The sequence below is a fragment of the Cataglyphis hispanica genome, chromosome 19 (assembly GCF_021464435.1).
Source record: "Cataglyphis hispanica isolate Lineage 1 chromosome 19, ULB_Chis1_1.0, whole genome shotgun sequence".
NCBI lineage: Eukaryota > Metazoa > Arthropoda > Insecta > Hymenoptera > Formicidae > Cataglyphis > Cataglyphis hispanica.
The window spans coordinates 3405035-3428868 of record NC_065972.1 but is presented as its reverse complement, the minus strand read 5'-3'; the positions used below and the strand labels follow the sequence as shown (position 1 = coordinate 3428868).

The window sequence follows — 23834 nt, the reverse complement described above, 5'->3', positions numbered from 1 at the left end:
AAAAATAATAATTAATCTTTTCCAAAAGAAAATTTCTCCTTTTTCTCCACAAGATAATTAAAATTTTCAAGTAAATTTTAAATAATAATGGCCTATCTATAAAGTAAAAATAATAATAATGTTACATATTATATTATATGTCACATAAATAAATAAATGAGAAGGTTTACCTTATCAAAAAACATAGAAATATATTAAACAAAAGTATTAAATGTGTTAGAAATATTAAATATCAAAAACACAAAAAATATATATTTATAAATGCAGTAAGAAAAACTTTGAAAAAATACTGCAAATGTTAAAATAAAATAAAAATAACATATATCGTGAAATAAAATGAATAGTATCAACAGAAAATTGAGGCGCTAAAATAAAATAAACGTACATGAAATATAAAGATTAATTGGGTCGTTACATTCACCGCGGAAACCACGGTTTCTCGCCCCTATCTTTCTTCTGGAGAAAGAGAGAGAGAGAGAGAAGATAAGTGATTTCACCGTTATTATAATCAACGATCATCGCGCTCTATCATTTCCATTTGAAAATAACATAAGCAAGCCGGAGAGAGAGAGAGAGAGAGAGAGAGAGAGAGAGAGAATGGAGAAATCAATAATCCGCGCACTGATATCGCGCAGCGTTGCTAGACCCAGAGGAGAACGATAGCGAACAGAAAGATAATGGAACGCAATACATCGATGTGAAAAGAAAAGAATCAATTTTCCAAAATCTTTTTGCGTCGATACATTCTTCTCTTCATCTTCAAAAATACAAGATACTATCAGGGGAGCCTGCATATTATCTTGGTCGGAGATTATTGATTCAAAGCCGGCCGGTATAGAGGAGAAAGAGGGGGAGATGTAGGGGGGCAGCAGTATTCTAACCCCGCGATGGACCCCTGTCAGAGGGAAGCGTTTACCTTGAAGTTGCACGATCTTTCCTCCAGCTTCCGTCCAGTTACTTCTCGCTCCACGACTTCGATAAGCCGCAATCTTCGAGGGCCCAATCTGAGCTGCGGGATCTCAGGGGATCTTAAGTCATCTCGCGACTCCGGCTGCCATCCTCCTGTTCGCGATGATGAGCCGCGAGACGCCGGCGATAGGCATTTCTCATCGCAGGATCAAGCGTGTCCTTGAACAAGGAGGACAACGAGTCGCTCGACGACATTCGCGAGCGAGCGATTGTCCAAGGACACAATGTCCGACCGAGAGGGAGAGAGGGATTTACCGGCGTACCGGCTCCCCCTTAGAAGACGCACAGAACTGAGATTCCTTCGACATGCTGGGATTCTGAGGATCGATAGATCGTCGAAAACGAGAGATTAAAAATACAGAGACTTCGGCGTTGAAGAAGAAATTAACTTGAGGTAAATCAAACGGTGAACGGTGGAGAATCGAACTTTCTATCCGGAAATAAAAGATCTCTCAGTCTACTGACGAGCTAAGGAAACGACTGACTCCCGCAAACGACGAAGAGCTCTACGACGAGGAGACACAAGACGAAGAGTGTAGTAGGATTAGAGGAGCCGAATAGTAAATGTGATATAAGTGGAGGTCGACGCAGGTTGCGTGCGGCGCGTTTGACAGCTCGGAGCAGAGTGAGCGGAGGCGGCGTCGGCGTCGTCGATGACGCCGAGCGACGCCGACGCCGCGATCTCGGATCCGCTCGAATCGACTCGACTCGGCTCGGCTCGTCTCGCCTACGCGTGTGTTGGTGAATCCATAATATAACGATGCACACACAATGTGCCGCGCACAAAAAGAATGCAGCGAGTCTCAGAGAACACCCGGTAGATCATCGGATTAGTCATCGTAATGTGCGTACATCTCTTTGCTTTTCTCCATGTTTTTATGATATTTTAATTTCGTCAAAATTACGCTTTCTTTTTTTTTTTTTAATAAATTTGATTTTCATATTGCGTGGGTAAGATTTAAAAAAATAATCAATTTTTTTTTAACAGTAGACAGAACGGTACTCTATTTGTAGAAAAATAATAATGTTATATTTTGCATTGCATTTTTTATAATTAGTTGGAATTGCATTTTATTCTTCAACAAAGAATAAATATGTCAACTGCGTTCTTTCCGACTACTATCTCGAATGTAGGATGCAGATTGGCTGTCCTATAGTGATGATGATGATCATTCTAATTATGTGAATGACATGGCGGTGATACATCGACGAGAAGTAAAGTTTATTCACGAAGAGGCTAAATGCATGCCATGTACAATCTATATTTTATTAATTACAATACTGGTATTTATAAAAATTAACCAATCTACAAACTTAATAATAGAAATATATTGTTTAAACTAAAGCAAATAATCATCTACATTAATTTATAATCAATAGAATAAATTTTGATTATATTTAGAATAAATTATTTAATAGGTAAATTAATGAAAATATAAATTAACATATATTTATATATATGTATAATAAATATAGATAACTATATGTATTATATATATATATATATATATATATATATAAAATTAAAATAAATTAATATATACATATACACATAATAAATAAATATGTTATATATATTAAATATATTTTTAAATATACTGTAGATATTTCACTAAAATTTTGATTTCCATAAAATTTTTCCAAAGAACCGCACACATATCTTTGCAAAGAGAATAAAATAAAACAAATTTATATATATATATATATTTTTTAGAATATAAATATATTCAATGATTAATTCTAGCACAGACATAAGACATATAGACTCCTATATAAATAATGCATAAATAATTAATTATAGAATATAATATCGTTTAAAGGACATTGCAAATATTTGATCAAAAATTCACTGTCTTCAAAAACTTCACGACATATTTCTCCGATCATCGAGAACAGAGGAAGGCAAATATAAAAACGCATCGAGTGTGCGCAATAATAACATAATAAATTGACTGGCCTAAGCGAGATATGTATGATGACACAAACGTTATATGTACACACAGGGGCGATTTGCTATTTTTTACCGATACGAACACATATGATGTTCGTTACCTATCGACCTGGAGACATCGAGATTTATCCTGCGCGGTTCTCTTCAGCTTCGAGATGGACAGAAAGTTGGTCCCGGGCCAACTCGATCGCGATCGATTAGTGTAGCCTTCGAAGAAGAGCGATAGCCGTTTCTTCGAAATAGAAATATAGAAAACGAGTAATAGATGTAATATATGGAAAACAGAATGACAATCCCTTGTCAAAGATTGGACAATGTAAGACCAACTCGAGATTAATCGAGGAACAACATTTCATCTCGAGGAATAAATTGATATAATGAATATTATTATTACTACTATTATTTTATTATTACATCTTGAAAATATTTCTAGATTCTAAATCTGCGAGGATAATGTCGCTATCGGAATTAACAATTGATAGTTTCCTTCGAGTAATTTCGAACAGCTTTTATATTACCAATATTATATTTCCTTAATTTAAGATTTCGAGATTAAATGAAGTCAAGTTATTCCTTGATTTATGTGTATTTGTAATAGTCTAAATTTTTTAAATAAATTTATTTATTTTTGTTTACGATTTAAATTATATAATAAAATAATTCTTATAATATCACATGTGTGTGTAATTTATCACTTAAATAAATGATTATTCTTTATATATTTAATTAAATTATTAAATGTTCAAAGAATAATTATAAATAAATTAAACACATAATTATATTAAATTGTGAAGAAAATTTTATCATTTTTTGAGAGAATTTTATTTTTATTTTAAAAAGATTGAATAATAATTATATCGATTTTTAAATTAATTTATATATTGCTAATAATATATTAATTAATTCAAATTAATTAATATACTAGCACAGCTATTTAGAACTAATACGACGGTATTTTGTAATACTATGGCAAGTGAAACAACTGATAAAAAATCTCGAAAGATAATATCACGTTTCGATATTGTATCGCTTCTCTCTCTCTCTCTCTCTGTTTCTCTTTAATCTATATTTTTTTTTTCCATCGCACAGCCACACATGCACACATATGTATGCGTTTGAGCGGTTCTCTCACGAACGGTTCAACGAACGAGAGAGCGCAGCGCTTGCGCCGTAATTATCGCTACGCCGTGCGATACTAGAAGGCGAGTCGAGTTCCTTCTCTTGGGATTTTAACAGAGGACAGGATCTTCCCTAAAGATATGACAGCCCGGTGTCTCGTTCTCAACGGCGGACGGTGAATTTTTGGTAACACCTAGTCGAAGGTTAGCGGGATTATTGATCGGCGTTCGCGCGAGTATTGATCCGCTTCTGTTGCTGCAAAGTTACTCCGATGCTAAATGCGTGTGCCTGCTTAACGTTGAATTTACTGACGTTCAATTTCGCTCGGCATTAAATCGCTAAAATATGCATTTCTTTTGTGTTTGAAATAACGAGAAGGCGAACGAAGGTTTGTCTTGGAATTTTAAGCGGCTAGAAAAAATGTGATTGGCCCAGTATTTTTGTCTTCGCAAAGATAAGAGTAAAATTTTAACAGACAAGGCGGAGAATTTTTTTTTTTAACATTACTGATAACATGATTATTGTTAACATGATGAAGTCATTTTACGACGCGTTTTAGATTTAAATCATCATCTCATTCTCTCAATTTAATTAATTATATTCGGTACAAAATATGCATTTAATTTGAGAGATACAAAGAGATAAGAATCGAATAACAGCTGTGGAATTAAAAGGCGCGAATGGAACCTTTCTCTTGGAAATTTAGCATATCTTAAGATAATATCTCGAAAAAAAATTTTCAGCATTTTTTTTTTGTAAAAATTATTAATTTTAATATGTATAACAAGTAGCAGAGAAGCCGTGCCATTATTGATCGGCGTTCGCATTGAGTATTGATCCGCCATAAGCGCAAAGTTAAATGAATAATTGTGTAATTTTAAGTTTAACTGGATATACGCGAATGATGTATTCAATTTTAACACACCCAGGGACCAAATAATTGTAGAAAAAAATTTTCTTCCTCGAATTTTCTATTTCAAAAACAGAGTGCGCATGCAGATAAGGACGTTTGTGCAACAGTAAAAAAATTATAGAAGAATAGGAAAAAAACTATAAGAAATTCCTCGTTTACTCCTGCAGCTTGAAACAATCGCGTTTAGAAATAATTTGTGTTGAGGAGCCCCCCAGTCGTCGGTAACTTGATGCTTCATCTAATTGAATTGAATAGAACGAGCAGTCACGATGTATACTTGGTAGAAACGCTATTCGGCTCTGCTTCTGTTTATCTCCCGCACTATCTCGAAGCGACGTCTTGGCTGCTCAATATTAATTACTTTAAAGACAATCAAGTGCGCAGAATTGAAATTGTGCGCGATCGCGATCTCTCTCCTTCTTTCTTTTGGTATATCGCTTCAATTTACACTCGCGTGATATTATCTTTCAGAGATTTTTCATCAGTTTTTTTCACCCGCCAGTATTACAAGATATATCGTCGTGTCAGCTTGTCGTAATGACTACGTTAATATATTAATTAATTTAAATTAATTAACATATTATTATTAGCAATGTATAAATTAATTTTAAAATTGAATTAATCATCACTCAATCTTAAAATAGACAAAAAATTCTTTCAAAAAATAATAAAATTTTCTTCACAACTTAATATTATATATAATTTAGTATATAATTCAGTATATAATTTAAATATATAAAGAATAATAATTTATTTGATATATTACATACTCTTGTGATATTAAAAAAATTATTTTATTATATAATTTAACTTTTAAACAATAAATAGTTTATTTAAAAATTTATATTGTTACTTACACATAAATCAAGGAATAATTTGATTTAATTTAATTTTGAAATATCAAATTAAGGATATTAATGATACAAAGGCTGCTTGAAATTACTTAGAAAAAACCTTAATTATTTATTCGCATTTTTGAAGGCATTCAAAGGCCTTTACTTTTCGAAAGAATTTAAATTTTTGATACTCTCACAATCAGAAACTCTCGATCGTTCGGTCATCATCTAATGATATACTAACATGTTTACATCACTCCCGTTCCCGGAATCTTCCGTAAGAGAGGTAGAGGGTGACGGGAAGAGGGCCAGTCCCGAGATGCCGAAAACGCGGGAAGGGTGGTACATTCCGTAGCTTCCAGGGTGGCCACCGAGAGCGGAGGTGGCTCCGTATTATGTCCCGTTCCCTCGCTCTTATTATGCCAAACCTTATGACCCTTACTGTTTTGTGTGTACGTGTGTGTTTCTCTGTGTGTTGGTAAGGCCCACATATTGCCGGCTGTTCGTTACTCTCCTTCGTGGGGCACACCGACTGGCTGGCACGCGGCGCGCACGTCCCGTCGACGTGTATATTGTATCACTACAGGGTGTTCCGGCAGAAATCTGTTGGATTCTGAGAAATCCATAGATAAACAAATTATTATTTTTTTTTTTTTATTTCTATTATTCTACATTTGCAAAATTTTGTCTCATTTGTAATTTAAAATCTATCTATTTATAACAGCGATTATTTTTTTAAAGGAAAATTGACATTGATGTATTATATCTTTGTCCAATCAATTTAAAAAAAAAAAAATTTTAATGTAAAATATCAGAGAAGAATGATTTTTGTCTTTAAATTAGAGCAAGTGGTAAATATTAATTTTTAATAAGGCTTTTATTTAATTTCTAATAAGAAAGGGAATAAAAGAATGAGAAAAGGATAATCAAATCAACATCAAAAAGGAATATCAAACAAAAAAGAACTTTGTTTAATTTATGCAGAAAAAAAAAAATATATAGTAAGGCATTAAAAATAATAATATGAAAAAATTTCTTTAAAAATATTTAAAAGAAGAAAATTATTTAATGAAACAGGTTTAGAAAATATATAAATATACATTATAACTACGAGACATATCTGTTTCTCAAATTTCTTAAACTCTACTAAAGACCGTAAAAAAAAAAAATATCTCTTAAAAGCGTTCGAGTTTCGATTCACGAATTTAAAAATCCTCTTTTTCTCTTACCGATTCCTTCCTCTTGGAAAAAAATGTCCGAATGGAAACATACACACGGTGCATATAAAAAGATAATGCATTAAGAACGCATGCGGAAGAGAAGCGAAACATAATTAAAAGGGGCGAAAGAAGTAAAGAAGGGGGGAGGAGAAAACTTTCTCAATACATAGAAACCGCCGTATGTAATATCGTGCCGTCTGCCAGTGGAGTAAAACCGCTTTGATGTCAGCCCTCTCTCTCTCTCTCTCTCTCTCTCTCTCTCTCTCTCTCTCTCTCTCTCTCTCTCTCTCTCTCTCTCTCTCTCTCTCTTTTATCTCGTTTCCCTTACGTACGAGCCACCCTTTCTCTCGCCTCCTTCCATTTTTTTTTTTGCTCGCCTTTGCGAGAGTACCGCTCTTTCCTACAAAAATCCGTATCAAGCTCCGATCAAACCGTCGCCTTCGTACGTGTATCTTTTGTCACCTCCTCTCCCTTTCGTAATTCCATTCGCGCGGTGAAAGGGGTGAGGCAGCCCTTAATATTGCCGCCGCATGTGGCCGGTATTTTCTAAGCAGTTGCCGATGAATACAATACGCACGAAAACAAGCGCTCAAATAAAGCCACGTGTTAAATTACATGAATTTTTCCAGATACGGGCTTTTCCTGTTTTTTTTTATTTATTTATTTATTTATAAGAATATTTATAAGAATAGTTTATTTGTCGTAAATATTTTTTCAGAAATCAGAAACTTTACAAACTAGATTATAAAAAAATAACGATCTATTTATATATCTATAAGCATATAGAGCTTTGTTATATTAGTCTATATAATATTTATATATTTATTTAGACGAACGTAGAATAGTTAAGAAAATTTTTTTATTGAAGAAATTCTTCAAAGATTTTAATAATTAATATTACTCTATAAAATTTCCCAAGCTCTTAACATGCAATTTTATTTAGTTTGTGATTAAATTAACGAAGAAGGGCGATTCTTCTTCGTTAAACTTATAAAGTGAATTTCACTTGATTGAAATTTTTAATTTGGCGGTGAGTAGTTTGAAGGAAGATATCTCGTGATAACCTTATGAGGCAATTAGTAACGGAATCCAGCTGTCAAGGAACTTAATCTTAATTATTGACGCATATCGATTGGGACTTATCGAACTATGTACGATCGGTTGCGACTATACACTTGTGCGGAATTGCATCCAACAAAGGGAAGAGGATTCTATATATGTGGAAGAATATATTCACCCTTTCTTACCGCATATTCTATTCACATAGTGAAGTTTTACTCGGCTTAAAAGCACTTGCAGAAACTGAAAGCGAAATGCTTACATACTAATTTTTATCGTTAATTTTTATTTTGTTTTTTTAAATTAATCTATTAATAAATTATTTATTCTTAATTTATTATTAAAATTTCATTTGGTTCTTAATTATTCTTAGTTAGTTTTAATAGAAAAAAATTTTCACTATTTTATTATATTTATTATCGTGTACATTTATCGCAAACCAAAATCGACGTTTTCCACTTAAACATGTATCGAACAAATGTTAAACAAATTTCCGAGTAACTTTTGGAAAATTCCGATTGCATAATAAACACTTTTTGTAGTTAAAAATTCCGTTCGTAGAAAGGGAAAATAAATCGGAAATTTCGCAGGCGAGGGTGGCGAGAAATCTGCTCTTCTACCCGCTTAACAAGGAAGTAACACGACGAGCGACCAGAGTCGGAGAAATAGATGAGAGAACGGGGGAAGAATGACGAGAGGGGGGCGAGGGGCAAGAAAAAGAAGAGAGATCGCGGGGGCGATTCGCGACAAACTGCGGATATTTCGCGGAGGGAGAAGGAGGGTGCGAAGGAGACAGACAAACGGGTCGGGGCGCGCCGCGGGGGTGTATATTGAGGCTTGTAAATGGGGTTGGGCGGCTCGGGAGGGTGGTTCTACCTCCGGCCGAATCGATCCCACCGCAGTGTAGCGCTATAGCAGCCCACGTGCATACATACCATGGGCCTTCTGCCTCCATATAATATAGCGTTTCAGTGCCGTAACAATCGCCAGGACAACGACATCGCGGTGACTACGTAACGCCAGCTGGACGCTATAATATTAAGTGGCCGCTTAACGCGAATCTCGACATTTAATGATCCTTTAAGAGTCCTCGATCCAGATCGTTGATCTTAGGACATGCATGCGCATGGATTATTTATTATTTATTATTATTTATTATTTTTATCTCAAGATTTTGAATTTTTCAGATTTTAAATTTAGATTTCGGAATGCTTGTTAAAAATCTTTGGATGCATGATACATTTCAAATCTTCAGTTTTTAAGGATTTGAAATTTTTTGGATTTTAGAATAATATATCCAATTTTTTGTATTTTAAATAGAGTTCGAGAAATCTCGCAGAAGAAAGAAAGAAAGCAAGCAGCTTGAATATTTTTGAGCGATATTAATTTAATTTAAAAATTTCTTTAATATTTTGACATTTTGAAAGATTTCCGAATTTTTGAACCAAAGAATTTTGAATTTCTAGGAATTTTTAGAGAAAATCCGAAGAGATGTTAAATTTTATATGGAATTTAAAATTTGTGGATTTATTTTTTAATTTCATCCTTTGATCTTTGAACAGATGACTTTGACATATCTGGAGCGGTCGAATTTATAATTTTAAAATCTTTAAATTCTCGAGATTGGAAGACACTCGGAGACATGTAGTCGTTGAATTTTCAAACAACTAGGTTGTTGCAGATTCGACTGACATACGGTATCCTCGTGCACTGATTGCATGTCCAATACGAGGACTACCGACGCGCTCATTCAATTCGCGGTCCAAGCGCGGAATGCAACCAGCGACGTCGATGTTGTTGCATCGGGGGGGGGAGGTGAAGGGGAGGAGATGCGTAGTAATGGAGCTGGAGAGAGAAATGTGGGAAGATAACGGGCGAGGAGGTATTATTACGTGTGTCACGGTACCACAATCTACTCGCTCGTTCGCGCAAGAGTACAACGTACTCTATCGCGCCTCGGATCCGCTCGATTCCTCGCTCTCTCCAGGATCTCTGACACTAGAATTTCGGGATATTTAATTCCGCGCGTCTGATACCGTCAAGCTTGAAGCCTTTAATCGGAAAATTCGAGGATTTGTAAATTTTCCATTTCAACATCTCTTCAAATCAGTAAATATTTATTTACTTACTTCTTTTTATATATATATATATAAAATTCGAACAATTTAAATAATTACTGCATTTATGAATTTATTTGCGAGAATTTTTGAAACCTTAAACTTTTTTAGACAAAAATTTTGAAATCTATGGATTGGAAAAGATTATCTAGATTTTGGTTCTCCGATTTTTCACTCGTTCAGGATATTTCAATCTCCGAAGTCGAGGTTTTTTAACTCTTAAATTTTAAGTTTCCGAGTTCTCGTGAAAACCTTTCGGATACATAATATTTTCAAAAAGTTTAAATTTCTCGAATTTTAGAATAATATATTTTTTATTTCTTATATTTTAAATAGTTCAAGAAATCGCGATCAGATACTGAAAAGAGAAAAAAAAGCAGTTTGAGCATTTTCGAGAGATACTATTTTAATTAAATTTTTTTTAATATCTCTTGAAATTTGAGAAGAGAAAGGAAAAAAGTCTAAATTATTAGAATCTTGAAATTTAGGACATTAAACTCTTCACAATGTGATCCACAATTTCACAACTTTTCTAAGCGGTTCGAGCAAAACTAGAGAAAATTAAGATGAAAACGAAAGCAGCTTGAATCTTTGTGGTAGCTTTAATTTTAGAAAGAAAAAGATTTCGCGGCTTTTCTCTTCTTCGAAATCAAAACAGTCGGAGCAGTCGCGGTCAGACGGTTAAGGAGAAAAGGAAAGCGGCGAGAGATCCTAGCGAGGAGGTATAGGCAGGGCACGAGACGAACTCCTGGCTTAACGGGATTGTAATAGCGAGGTCAGACGAGCCTCCTCATTTCCACGGTCACCGTGTACCTCGTCTTCCTTTCGTCTCCGATAGCGGTTGCCGTCTAAATTACAATTGACAATCTCTCCAAATATAATTGGAACGTAAAATAATTTTTTGTAACAAGAAACATCCAGTAAATTTTTTAAATAATAATTTTTTTTTTAATAATGATTTTTTATATTATTTGAAATAATATTTTCATTTATTATTAATTATTAATTATTTATTATATAATTATTATTTATTAACTCTAATTTAAATCTTGTTATTTTAAGTAATTTATCGATCAATTTACCGTTTTAATTAAATTAAAATAAAATCTTGAAAAAAAGATTGATTTTTTAATTAGCCCCCATGACTCTTTCGACGCTATTGTTAAAAATTGATATTTGCAATACGCGGTACCTTTATGAACGTAACCGTGATATGGACCACTCGTTAGATATATCGTGCCTTTAAGGTAAACATTGGGATGCGTATTTGACGTCAGCATGACGTTGCTTGAAAATTCCGTGGCGTATCGTCACACGCACCGCCTCCGCACATGCATTTGCTCACGAGTAGTACGATGTAGCGTACAATGCATCTACATGTCGTCGTGTGACGTCGACGCGTCATGTGAAAGGATAAGAGTCTTTTAAGAATCTAATTATGCAAACGATGAAAGCAAGATTATTCAAGCATTAATTCTCAAATAAAGAAAAAAGAGAATACATCTTACATTTATTTATACATCTTACATTAATTCGTATACATTTTTATATTAAGATGTCGGTAAATTTTTTTCCTGTCATATATTTTTAGATAAAGAAATCCACAAAAAATAGTAAATTTATCTTATCATTTATTTATATCTAGAGTACATTACTAGTAACTTATTAAAATCTCTCCTTTTTTTTTTTGATATAGCTATATTTTCAAAAATAATATTTCTGAATTTATTTTCTTTTTTAACAATATTATAATTTTTACAATATTATTATTTTTTTTAACAATATTAATTTAATAATATTATTCATCATTTTTAGAAAGTTTTATATGCTTCGCATTTTTTCTTCTTTGTAAGATTTTTCTTGAGAAAAGTACTTAGCATTTTTGTAATAAATAATAAAAAATAATAAATAAAATATATAATTATTAATTGAAAAAGAAAGAATAAAATTTTTTAATACTATTTTAGAAAATAATACTTATCGCGTATTCAAAAGCCAAGATATTCGAAGGGTCTTGAACGAATTTGATTTTATTATGGATTTTTTTTTTATTTTACACTGCGTACTCTTTTGTCTCTCGCCATATTTTTCGTATTGTATTACGTTCAAAAGTGCCGATCGCCGAGCTCGCCGGCACACGAAATGTCTATTTATTCATGACGTACGAGATTCCCAAGGAGAACGAGGGCTGACCCACATTTCCCGCCGACCGAGCGACCTCCGTAGGTGGTGGTATAAGCGGACACGACGGCCGCATTATCCTTCGGCCGCGTCTTATGCGAGGATTTGAAATTCTGAAAAATATCTCCTTGCTCTCGCGTGCAATATCGAGTTTAAGAGAAATACCGATCCTTGCTGTCAAACTACCGAATGAATCAAAGGGGTTAAAGTTATCGCCTATATAACTTTATCTCTTGTCTTTCTTTATAAAAGTTTTTCCCTTTAAATATTCTTTAAATATTTTAATATTATTTTAATCTTTATAAATATTCTTCGTAAATATTTTTTTCTTAATAAATAAATAATTTTTTAATAAGAAAATATAATTTTGTAAAATAAAAAATCAATTTTTATAGAAAGATCCACTAGATTAAAAGAAAAAAAATTATACTCATTTAATTGAGCTCGCAAAAAAATATGGAGTTCTTTGATTTATATTTACTGAAAGTCACTACTGGGTGTGAATTAAATTCGATTTCGGCATAAGAAGAGCAAACGAGCTGAACGAGACATGATGGATGATCGTGAGGGATGATTTTAAAATATTGTTTGATCAACCGTGATCGACTATAGATTGTCGGCGCTTTTTCTCGGATGTGAAAGTTCGCAGTCCAAGAGGACCGGTAAGGTAGAATACAAGTAGAACGAACGGCATCGGCGGTTGTACAAAATCATTCTGAGAGATTGCCGGCTCGGCTCGGCTCGGCTCGGCTTCGGCTTCGGTCTTGCCGTGCCGAGTTGCGAAAGTTTCGCAACACGGCCATTGTTAGAGGGAATGATGTCGAAACCGCATCAATTTTAGAGGCAACGAGGCCAGAGCGCAGAAGGAGTACGTGTCAGCACGTTGATCTGTGAAAAAGCGCAGAGAAATTGCGATCTCAAACGTGACAATTTTCGAAATTCGAAGCTTGGGAAAATTCATTGAACTATACAAATGGATTGTTGTTTTACAGAAATAAATTCATGAGGAATCGCGAAAAATCTGAGTTGTACAACTTATTTATCAATATGATAAAAAACTCTGTCTTTTTAAATTTAATCTATTTAATTTAATTGAAAAAAATGTATATGCGTGTGTGTGTGTGTGTGTACTTTTAACTTTTATTTGATTAAAATTATTAATTCAAGTCGACTAATTTATTTTTGAATAATAATAAATATTATATTTAGATGAAGTAAAAAATATATAATAGTTTCTGCAGATACTTGGATATATAACACTGAAATTTTATCATTTAAAAATGAAAAAATTAAAATTAAAATCAGTCAAAATTCTTAAAATTAAAATCATAAAATTGAAATTGAAAAATCTTGAAAATTCTAGATTGCGAACATTTTTCTACGGGCCATCTATTAACTGTCTATAACTATTGATAATCATATAATATTTATCATGTTGTTTCATTTTTACTTTTATAATAATTTTAAAGTATTTTTTAATATACTACAATTACAAGAAACGCTAGGCGTTTTCATTAGTTGTCTCTTTAAATCTCACATTTTCCGAGAAAATTTCTCATTATCCCATGAAAAAAATGGACAAAGTGAGCCTCCCAGTCAGCTTGCGTGTTTTTTCTCTCGATAATTCTCGGTAATAAATCGATGCATAGATGCACTTTGAGAGCGATGAGAAGAGCGCGAAAGGGGGTTGGATAGAGAGTTGAACGCGGGGGTGGATCGAGGGTTCAAGAGGCGTCCCGGCGTTGCGCGTCAATAGCGTGTCCCAGAGGCGGACGTCACCACGTGTAAAGCCGCCGTGGCGGGGTAACACGAGAAGCGGGGTGACAAGGGACAGACTCCATTTCTCGTGTAACTGACCATTCCTAATTTCAAGTCCTCTCGAGAGGATATCGTGATTGTATCCGGAGAGAAAGGCGTTGACGCAGCGAAAGATAAAAGTGTTAAAGGAAATGCAATCTATAATATTATGCATTATTCATCATAATATAGTTATTGTGAAGATAAATATTTTAATTAATGAGAATCTTTGCTTATATTTATTGTAATTTAATTTTAATTTTTCCAAGAATTAAAAATTATTATAATTATTTTATAAAACGTTAGAAAATACAGAGAGCACTTTTTATATCTAATTTGTTATTAAATTTATTTCTGAAAAATTTTGCGTATATTAATAATTTTATCCATCACGATAATATATTATATAAGATAAAAATTCGATAAATTATAATATTTAAAAAATGTTTTTTTTTATATAAAAATACTGTATAATAAAATAAAAAATAAAAAACAAAATATTGTTAAAATAATTGTAATGATGCTAAATTTAACTTTGGAATCAATTTTAAATAAATGTTAGAGAGAGAGAGAGAGAGAGAGAGAGAGAGAAAACAAAGACAACTTTTCTGAGAATCAAGAGAACACACTCGTTGCTCGATTTGAAAGTTGACAATTCCATAATCTCTCGCAACCGCAAAGGGAGTTTGACCTGCGGGGTCAGCAGCGTTAGTCAACGACGTACAATGCGTTTATATATGCTCCCGCAGGGGACTGCCGAAATAAATGCCTGTAAACAAACACTTCTTCCCACGTGCTAGCCTGGTCGTCGCTGTGACACTCTCAAAACAACGCGCGCGATGTCCCATTCAAGAATTTCCCCGCGGATCGCGAATTATGCGATGTATATTGAAAATTTCAAAAATTCTCTTTTTTTTCTTATTTTTTGCTTGAAAATTATAATCGGAAAAAATTGATAAAAAAGTGACATTATTATTTGAAAGTTTGATATAATTAAAAAGATATTTGTGTAAGAGATATAACTTTTAATTTCTTTTTTTTAATAGAAAGAGTATTAAAATATTTTTAAAAATGAGTAGATTATATGCGCAGAGAAAAATTGTTATTTGCAAAGTAATCAGTATCAAATTCTTGTGACATATAAATCCACATCCTGTAGCATAAAGTACACTCCATCTTATTAATGTATCTAAATTTAAAAGAATCTTTCCTGTGGAAATAATTCGAGCCGAATGATTTTTCTTTCTTTTTATTCTAAATAATAAAAAAAAAAGCTATCATTTTTTTTTAAATTTTAAACTGAGAGAAAAATATACGATATAGATGTCTTGGCATTTAAATGCGCTTTTCCTCTCTTCTGTCATCCTATTAGCGGTTGGATTTCAACAAACTAATTTGACACAAAAGCATTGGAGGTGACAATAAGGGGTAGAGTTCTGTACGAAGGGAAGCACCGTATCCCTGATATGCAATCTGCGATGGGTATCATTAGGAGCTTTCGGAGGATTTACGAGAACACACCTTGATAACTTTCGGGAAAATGAAAAAGAGAGGGAAGAACGGGGGAAAGCGTGGGAGGGGGAGCGAGAGGTTGGGATGAATTTTGTGATCCTCGAGCTCGCCTCAAATATTTACGCTACGCCCGCAACAATGGGAACAATATCGGTTGCTTGGCAACCGCTCTGTTCACGATCAGTTCTACCTTTGGCGGGAGCACTCTTCCCCGCTCCGCTTCCATCTCCTCACCCTCCTCCCCTCCCCTTCCATCCCCTTCCGACGCAACTAACTCATTCTCCCTTCCCCCTTTTTCATCTCTACTCGCTCGCTCTGCCTATCTGTCTGTCTCGTTTGTTCCAATCTCCCATCTTTCTCGCATCTCATTGACCGAGGGACAAAGACAAGGAATGATTAACACTGTTAATTCCGGATAAGAAAAGTGTTAAAAATAAGAAAGAGAATTTTGCTGATAAAAGAAACGCTCGACAATAATGGAAACTGAATAATTTTTAATATGGATTTTTTGGATTTGTGTTTAGGCGAATTTTATTTTAACAGAATTATAAGTCGCTTGAGAATTTATTTAGAAAGATAAGATGCTCGTACAAGGCATTGGAATATTTAATTTTCTTTATTTACAAACAATAAATTAATAGGCGATTGAAAAGCTTACAGGAACATGGTGAAGAAAATTGTAAATGGGAGAAAGACGAAGACCTTTCTCTCTTAATTTGCGCCATTGTTGTTTGCTAATTAATAAGAAAGTAATAAGCATATATACGGCGTGTAATTGAAAGTTGTGTGTCATAATTATAATGCATTTTTATCTTGTTGTCGGGAAAAGAGCAATTTCGCGTGCCTTAACTGTAAGAATTACTTAATTATCATCTAATTTCGCGCGCCATTCCTTAACTCTTTAATTCCTTGTTCGAATTATTCAACTCCTTCTACCGATTTTATTCTACATACATTAATCTCTTTATCCGCTAATAGTTACATTAAAAAAAAGAGAAATATGATTCGAAAAGGGATTTTTCTAAATAAAATGAAAGAACCGACTCTTTCCAGAAACTATCAAAAAAAAAGAATGAGGATGCAAATGGAGCTGGTAGAGCAAAGGTATCGCACATAAAAACGCATAAATAAGGATGAGCACGGGCGGAATTATACTTGATGTACGGTTAATACGCTGAATCTGAATATTCAAGATTATAGAGGATGAAAAATAAGAAAACTGCGACTGTTCAAGAAAGAAGGAGAGAGCAAAACAAGAAGTCGAGGGGTTGCCACGAGGACGAGCGAGAGGAATGATCGGTATCCGTATGTGTGTGTGTGTGTGTGTGTGTGTGTGCGCGCGCGCGCATACATCTCGCATTGTATGTGTGTGCTCGAGTGCATTAGTGAATGAGAGGGAGGGGAGGACGAAGGAGAGATGGAGAGAGGGGGAAAAAGGGGGTGAAACGGGGGTACAGCAATAACGGGTAGGCGAGAAGAGGAGGGTACAGTGGCGGTAGAACAAGAGGGAGGAAGGATCAATGCCGGTTGCCAGGACAACCACGGTACCTGATCTTCCTTCCATCCATCCTGGAGCGAGTGCTTCTCGCTCGATCTGACCCCGCGCGCTCGCTTCGAAGGGAAGAGAGGAAGCGAGCGAACCGTGAGCCGAGAGGGGGAGGGAAGGGGGCCCCCGCGAAGAAAACCTCCGCGAGCGGGGGCAGAGGGAACGACAGTTCCCTGCGATTTCGGAAATGAGGATCGTAACGAGAAGTCATCGATAGTACACTGAGTCTTGAATTCAGTGCGTGCCATTCACACATTCGTTGAATTCTCCGATCGATTCCGAGTTCATTGATTCTGATTGAATTTAGTAGAGAATTGGATACAGAATCGGTGGAAATAATAAGTGAAGTTTAGAAAAATACTGGTAGACATTGAGTAAGATTTTTATAAGCGAAAATGAAAGAAAAATTAAATGAAGTTTTGAAAAAAATTATTGAAATTTAATATAAATATAAAATGTATATATGACATAGAAAATCTCGGGGTAATATCTGTTTCGGTTTTTGAAATTAAAGCAAGCATCAGAGATTAAAATTGAAATTGAGAAAATTTCGAACGAAAAGTTAGAGAGGTAGAGAGAGGGGGTGGGGGGGGGAGAGAGACGTTCCCGGGCAGGCCGGAAATTTTCCCTCGGAAATATATTTCGGCGCGACCGATCGATTTTCGCTCGGGAAACAATCAATATATCAGGTAGCGCGGGGGCGGAGGATGAGTCGAAGGGCGGGAGGGAGTAAAAGTATTCATTGTTTCGGAGAGACACACGACGCGCGCGTGTTTCTGCGCATTCGGCACGAGTTTTGGCGGGTCGATGCGCCATTGTGTTGCCTCGGCGGCTGCGTTTGCTTTGTTTTCGTCTCTTTCTCCTTTTCTTTCTTGTCTCCTTCTCTCTCTCTCTCTCTCTCTCCTCATTCCCCCTACATTTCTTTATACGTGTGTGCAGCTTGTTTCGATGTATTGCACTCAGTATTTCTGCGCCCACACTCTTGCCTCACGCAAGTACGTTCGCTCGAAATCTTTTTTGCATCGCATCATCTCGATGTGAATAATCGCGGAATTTCGACAAAAAAGGTAATAAAAGTAGCGGAGATTTTTTTGACTATAATTGCATCCTTGATGAAACACAATTTCAGATAAGATCGAAGAAAAAAATTTGGAATAAATTATTAGAGGGAAATATTTTTGTAATTTCATAAAGGAAGTGACAGTCTAAGAAAAAAAAAAGTCAAAAAACAATAATGATAATTCTTGACAGATTTTCTCAATAATAGAAATATAAATTTCGATAGAATTAAAAACAAGAAATTAATAACAAATATGTGGATGCGCAGATTTTAGAAAGGACGGAGTCAATTTTAACAAAATTATTATACTATTAGCTTTTGAGACTGATAAGAAATTATTATATCCCGACTCGTCTATTTTCCTTAATTTTTTTCTCTCTCTCTCTCTCTCTTCTCGCTTTCCTTTTCCTTCTTTCGATCAGAAAAACGATTTACAAAATAACGAGATAATGCTACGGTCGAATAGAAGCAACAGCTTATTCGACGAAGTCCAGTTTTACCTCCCATGCTAGAGGCTGACATTTCTTTTCATTCATTTTCCACGCCCACATATACCCCACAACTCCCGCACATGACATTACAAAAAGTTTATTCGTACATCATGAAGCTAGCATTATTTTTTTTATGTCACATCTTCCGGTCGATCCAACATCAATTGCTTTCAAAGGAAATGTCGAAAAAGTTAATTATAAAAAAGATCTGACATCACGGAACAATAGAAACAATTTACTCTATGTAAAAAAAAATTTGAGGCAAAATAAAATACATATCTATTCTTAAATCTTTTAAAAATCTTTTATATATATTTAATATTAATATTTTATTTTATATATATGATAAAAGCAAATATATATTTAATTACTATTCAAATATTAAAATTATTGCATTCCGTTAAAAATATTGCATTTTATTGTTTAAATGATTATTTATCGAGCACCAATTACGCTGATAAGACGGCGGCATATCATATTTGTACACATTTGCATGATATCAAATTCGGAAACTTTATTCATCATTTTCTTTTGCACAACGCGATGGACAGTACTTTATTCACGCACTTTCATTGTCCTGATCCGCGATCCTCGGCTACTGATAATGTCATCAATCCACGCACCTTGACCTTGTAATGCCAATAATTTTATTTGTTTATGTACGCGTCGGGATAACCCCCGATTAAAAATTAACTGAAAGATTTTATTAACTGCGAAAAAACAAGTTAAGATTCAACGCTATGTAAATTTAAATTTAGCTTTCATTAAATGATTTCATTTATCAATCGAATACACTTGAACTTTAATTTATCAGCTTAATTGATATCGAACAATTGCAGACGTCTGTAATTATATATCTCCAAGACTGAAAGATAATGTTAGTAAAAAATAGAATTATAGTTCTATTATTGACAAGCAGAGCGAAAAGTGACATTTTAAAAAGTCGTATTAACACGATTTATTGATGTGGATGGAAAAATACAGTAATAAGCGTCATTTTTCTTAATTTATTATTTTTTTAAATATCTGACTTTTTAAAATCAACTTTTCAAGTAAAATGCAATTAGCTTTTTTAATCAAATATCAAATAAATTTAATTAATAACAACTGCAAGACTATTATTTTTTAAATCAGTATTTGTGTCTTTGCAAATTTGAATTTTTTAATATTTCTATTATTTCAATTCATTTTTTATTTTTATTTATATATTTTTTTTTTGACAATTTATTATATCCATAAAATTATATATATATATTGACGAAAAAATTATACTCCTGAAACTAATTGATCACATCAAAAGTATTGATTTTTGCTTGATTCAAAATACAATTTATATAAATGTTGTCATATACTATTTAAATATTTCTCTGAATAATTCTCTGGATATAAATTATGTACTGACTGCGCATGATGAGAGATTCTTGAGAGCTTGCACTTTGCGTAGATGCATTTCATTTGTACTCGGACCGGGCCGACTTTGCAACATATATACATAGGTACGTCACGAGTGTTACCTGTGATAAGCACGCCGAAAGTGTGTCAACACCGTTATATTTCATATTTAAAATCGCACGCCTTGCAATAAACCAGAAAATTTTCCCAGATATTTATTCGGCACGAAATTGAAATTATATGGATTTTCTTTAAATTGTATAAATAGAATTGAAGCTTATATATATATATATATATATATATATATATATATATATATATATGTTGAATATGCGAACACATCGGGAAACACATTATTCGATTTATTTCACAATATAAATAATATATAAATTATAATGTCAATTATCAATCAAAACAAATATTAGAATATGTCTTATTTTTATTAATTATGAAGATTATTAACAATTTTGAATGTGTGACTAATATTAAATTTTTGCTTTTATCAGATATTATCGTATTGCAACAATAGATTATAAACATGTAGCGAAGAAGCAAGAAAAGAATTAATGTCTAAAGATCGGCAACTGGCCGATATTGACTTTTCTGATATCAATGCAACAATTATATGCGCCAAAGCGTTTAATTAATCCACGATTCTCATCCAATTACAGTTATTATTTACGATCGCAATACGTACAAATAGTTATTATGTGCCTGGATTTCCCAGTGATCACGTGTATACTTCATATGCGGCAAATATAATCGTCCACGTGCATTTCGACGAGATGGATGCAATGACGAACGCAAAGTATTGTTATCGATTCGAGGAAATTACAGTCACATATTAATTTTAGAACATCTTTTATATTAATTAATGTTTATCGTTGTTCAATTTTTATTGCGATTTATACATTATCATTTTTTAATTTATTCTGAAAATTGAAAAGATGGATAATGATAATTATGTATATTCACAGAGAGACTTATAATTATTAATTAAACTTTAAAATTATTAATTAAAAGAAGTTCTATTATAATATTATTTATAATAATCTTACTATACTTTTCAAAAAAATTGTTCCCTTAAAATATTGAATTACTTTTATAAGAAAATTATAGCTGATATTATTATATACTTCTAAGTTACATAAAATTGTCGCAATTTTTTTATTTAATTAAAATAAAAAATTCAATTTTAATATATTAATTGGAAATTATTTCATAAACGCATCGTTCGACTTTGGAATTATTTTATCAAAACAAAACGGAAATACAACTTTAAAGGGCGAGGGAAACGCAATTTGAATTTCTTATCAATAAAATCCAAGTATATAATTGGGAAACTATTAATTATATTTTTTATCTAATCGAAGAGGTAAGACTACATTAGCTTTTTCATTTGCTGCGATAAGTATCGCTTTCGAAGTTATTATTCACACATAATAATAACGTTGATATAAATAATATAGTCATTTCACAATTAAAATTTTAATGGGAGAGATAAAAAAATTAATCATTACATTATAATGCGCTAGAATATTAAGAAAAAGGGGAAATCAACGTAACATCACGCCTATCGCTATTCTCTTCCCGTCTTTTCATTTTTTCCTGACAGCTTATAGTTCACTTTCTAATTGCGCGTAATAGTATGATCTGCGCCGTTTTACTTCGATTCCAGTTACTTGGCAAGAAATTTGTTCGATATTGTTGAGTAAATACGAGCTTAAATACATCATCCATGTCTTTCCGCTTACTCGCGTTACTCGCACAACTTACGTGATAGGTAATCAAAATAAATCTGCCCGAAATTGAGAGTGCGATTGTGAGTTAAACGACCGAGGTTATCGCATTGTATTCTTGACCTTTGATCAATATAATTCAAATCGATCGGAATTCTCCATAAATGGCAGAAGTTTTCACGATCTACTTTTGTCTCAAAATCAGGCAGATCTAATCTTTAAGTACAATTTAATTCTGTCGTCTTATGCAACGCTTAAAATATTGCGAACACAGACGTAGGAGCACTATCGGGAATTTCGTTGACGTACTTACCCAGATATAAACTTCACTTCATGTCTGTTTATCTCGATTGCTACGTATATACGGTGTAGAAGTAGATATATATATATATATATATATATATATATATATATATATATATATATATAAGACACTTTCGCAGAATATCTTCATTTTATACGCCGAGCTAAGCTCGACGTTAATAAACTTTAAGTCTCAGACTTATAATGAATTCGAGGCGCGCGAGAAGATGGTTAAATACTTTTCCTGGCCCAAAATCATTAATGATACTAATAATACTTTTCCTCTTTAAAAAAAAAAAAGCCTTTTCTGCTTCAACGTGCTTTACTACTCCAAAATAACTAAGGGAGAGAAACTTTCTTCTCTCTGCACCAATATATTTTTATGCTCCGATCGATATACCTAAACGTTTGTTCTCTACTCCAAAATATTCCGTTAGTAGCTGATAAAGAAATTCTTTTTTTTTTTACTACAAAATATTTTTTCTACTCCAAAATTACTAGTGGAAAAGCCTTTCGTACTCCAAAATTGATTATGAAAGATGGTTTCACACGCAATCATGAAGAAAGGAGATCCTAATGTAATTCAACTACAAGATATCGCAAACAGTTCGATCCTTCGACGAAATATGAAACAATATTTTTTTCCAACAAGCTTCCTATCTCATGAAAGAATCGACAAACTGTTACCAACCGAGTGTCTCTATCCACGCAGTTCAACATCTGCACCTGCAGAGTCCTGATCGTGGCAAAGTGGCGATCAGAAATCTCTTTAGCCACTTTGTTTCGCAACTAGTAGCATTTAGTTAATTAATATTGTATCTTAAACAACACCTTTCTCTCTCTTTCTTTCCTTCTCACTCTCTCTTTCTCTCTCTCTCTCTCTCTCTCTCTCTCTTTCCCCCCCTTTCTCCCACTTCATCAAAGAACTGCTCCTCTCTATCTCTCTTTCACTCTCTCTTTCTCCCTCTTGTTCTCTCGTCATCAGCAGCTACGCCATCGTGAGATTCCGGTTTTGAAGGGGCTCATCTATTTTATTTCTCGGAAAAGATCGACCAGGTGAGAGGCTGGTCAGAAAAGTTAAGGGACTCACTTTGCACTCACCGGTTCGCCGACAACAAGCGTCACATCTCCGCGTCGCTGAGGACGTTGTCGGTTGCCACTTTCTTTCTTCTCGTCGTCGTCGTGATGGTGATTGTCGTCGTGATCCTGACGCTTCTCCTCGGCACTTCGGAGTAATCCGACTAATATCGGATAGTTCCCCCTCGTCGTCATGGAGTGATATCACAACGGCGTCGCAATGGACAAAGCCATCTTGATGGTGGCACGCACACACAAACGGCACGCAATCTGCCTCCGATCCGTGGCGATTAGGTCCTCTTGCCAGCACTGGAGGCGACCGAATGATAGCCCAGCATGATGATAGAGCAGCATGGCTTGATGGCGCCACAAGACGATCACTGGTCTCGTCCCCACCTCCGCACTACTTTCTAAAGAGTCATCAGTTATCACTTGCGAAAAGAGTCTGATAAGCTTTCGGGTAATCCTTTTTCCGAAACACCCTAGCACCGACGACGACCAAGTCTATTTAAGGGATTTCGAGTGGTATTTTTGAAACAATTATGACGCAGA

General features: G+C 34.0%; 1 protein-coding gene across 5 annotated transcripts in view; it reads right to left on the bottom strand.

Annotated features, from left to right (window-relative positions):
- Positions 1-23764, bottom strand: part of LOC126856535 (uncharacterized) — a 32566-nt gene extending 8802 nt beyond the window's left edge. Inside the window, exons 1-2 of one of the 5 annotated variants that reach the window (XM_050605111.1) lie at positions 23307-23448; positions 6033-6401 (exon numbers count right to left, since the gene is read on the bottom strand). Coding sequence is in view for 1 of the 5 variants with exons in the window: in XM_050605109.1 (XP_050461066.1) it covers positions 23307-23477 (171 nt within the window). In the remaining 4 variants the exon portion in view is untranslated. Of the gene's footprint in view, positions 1-916; positions 1575-6032; positions 6402-23295 lie in introns of those variants that run through there. The other 4 variants (XM_050605114.1, XM_050605109.1, XM_050605110.1 and 1 more) reach the window with 4 other exon arrangements.
- Positions 23765-23834: the final 70 nt, after the last annotated feature.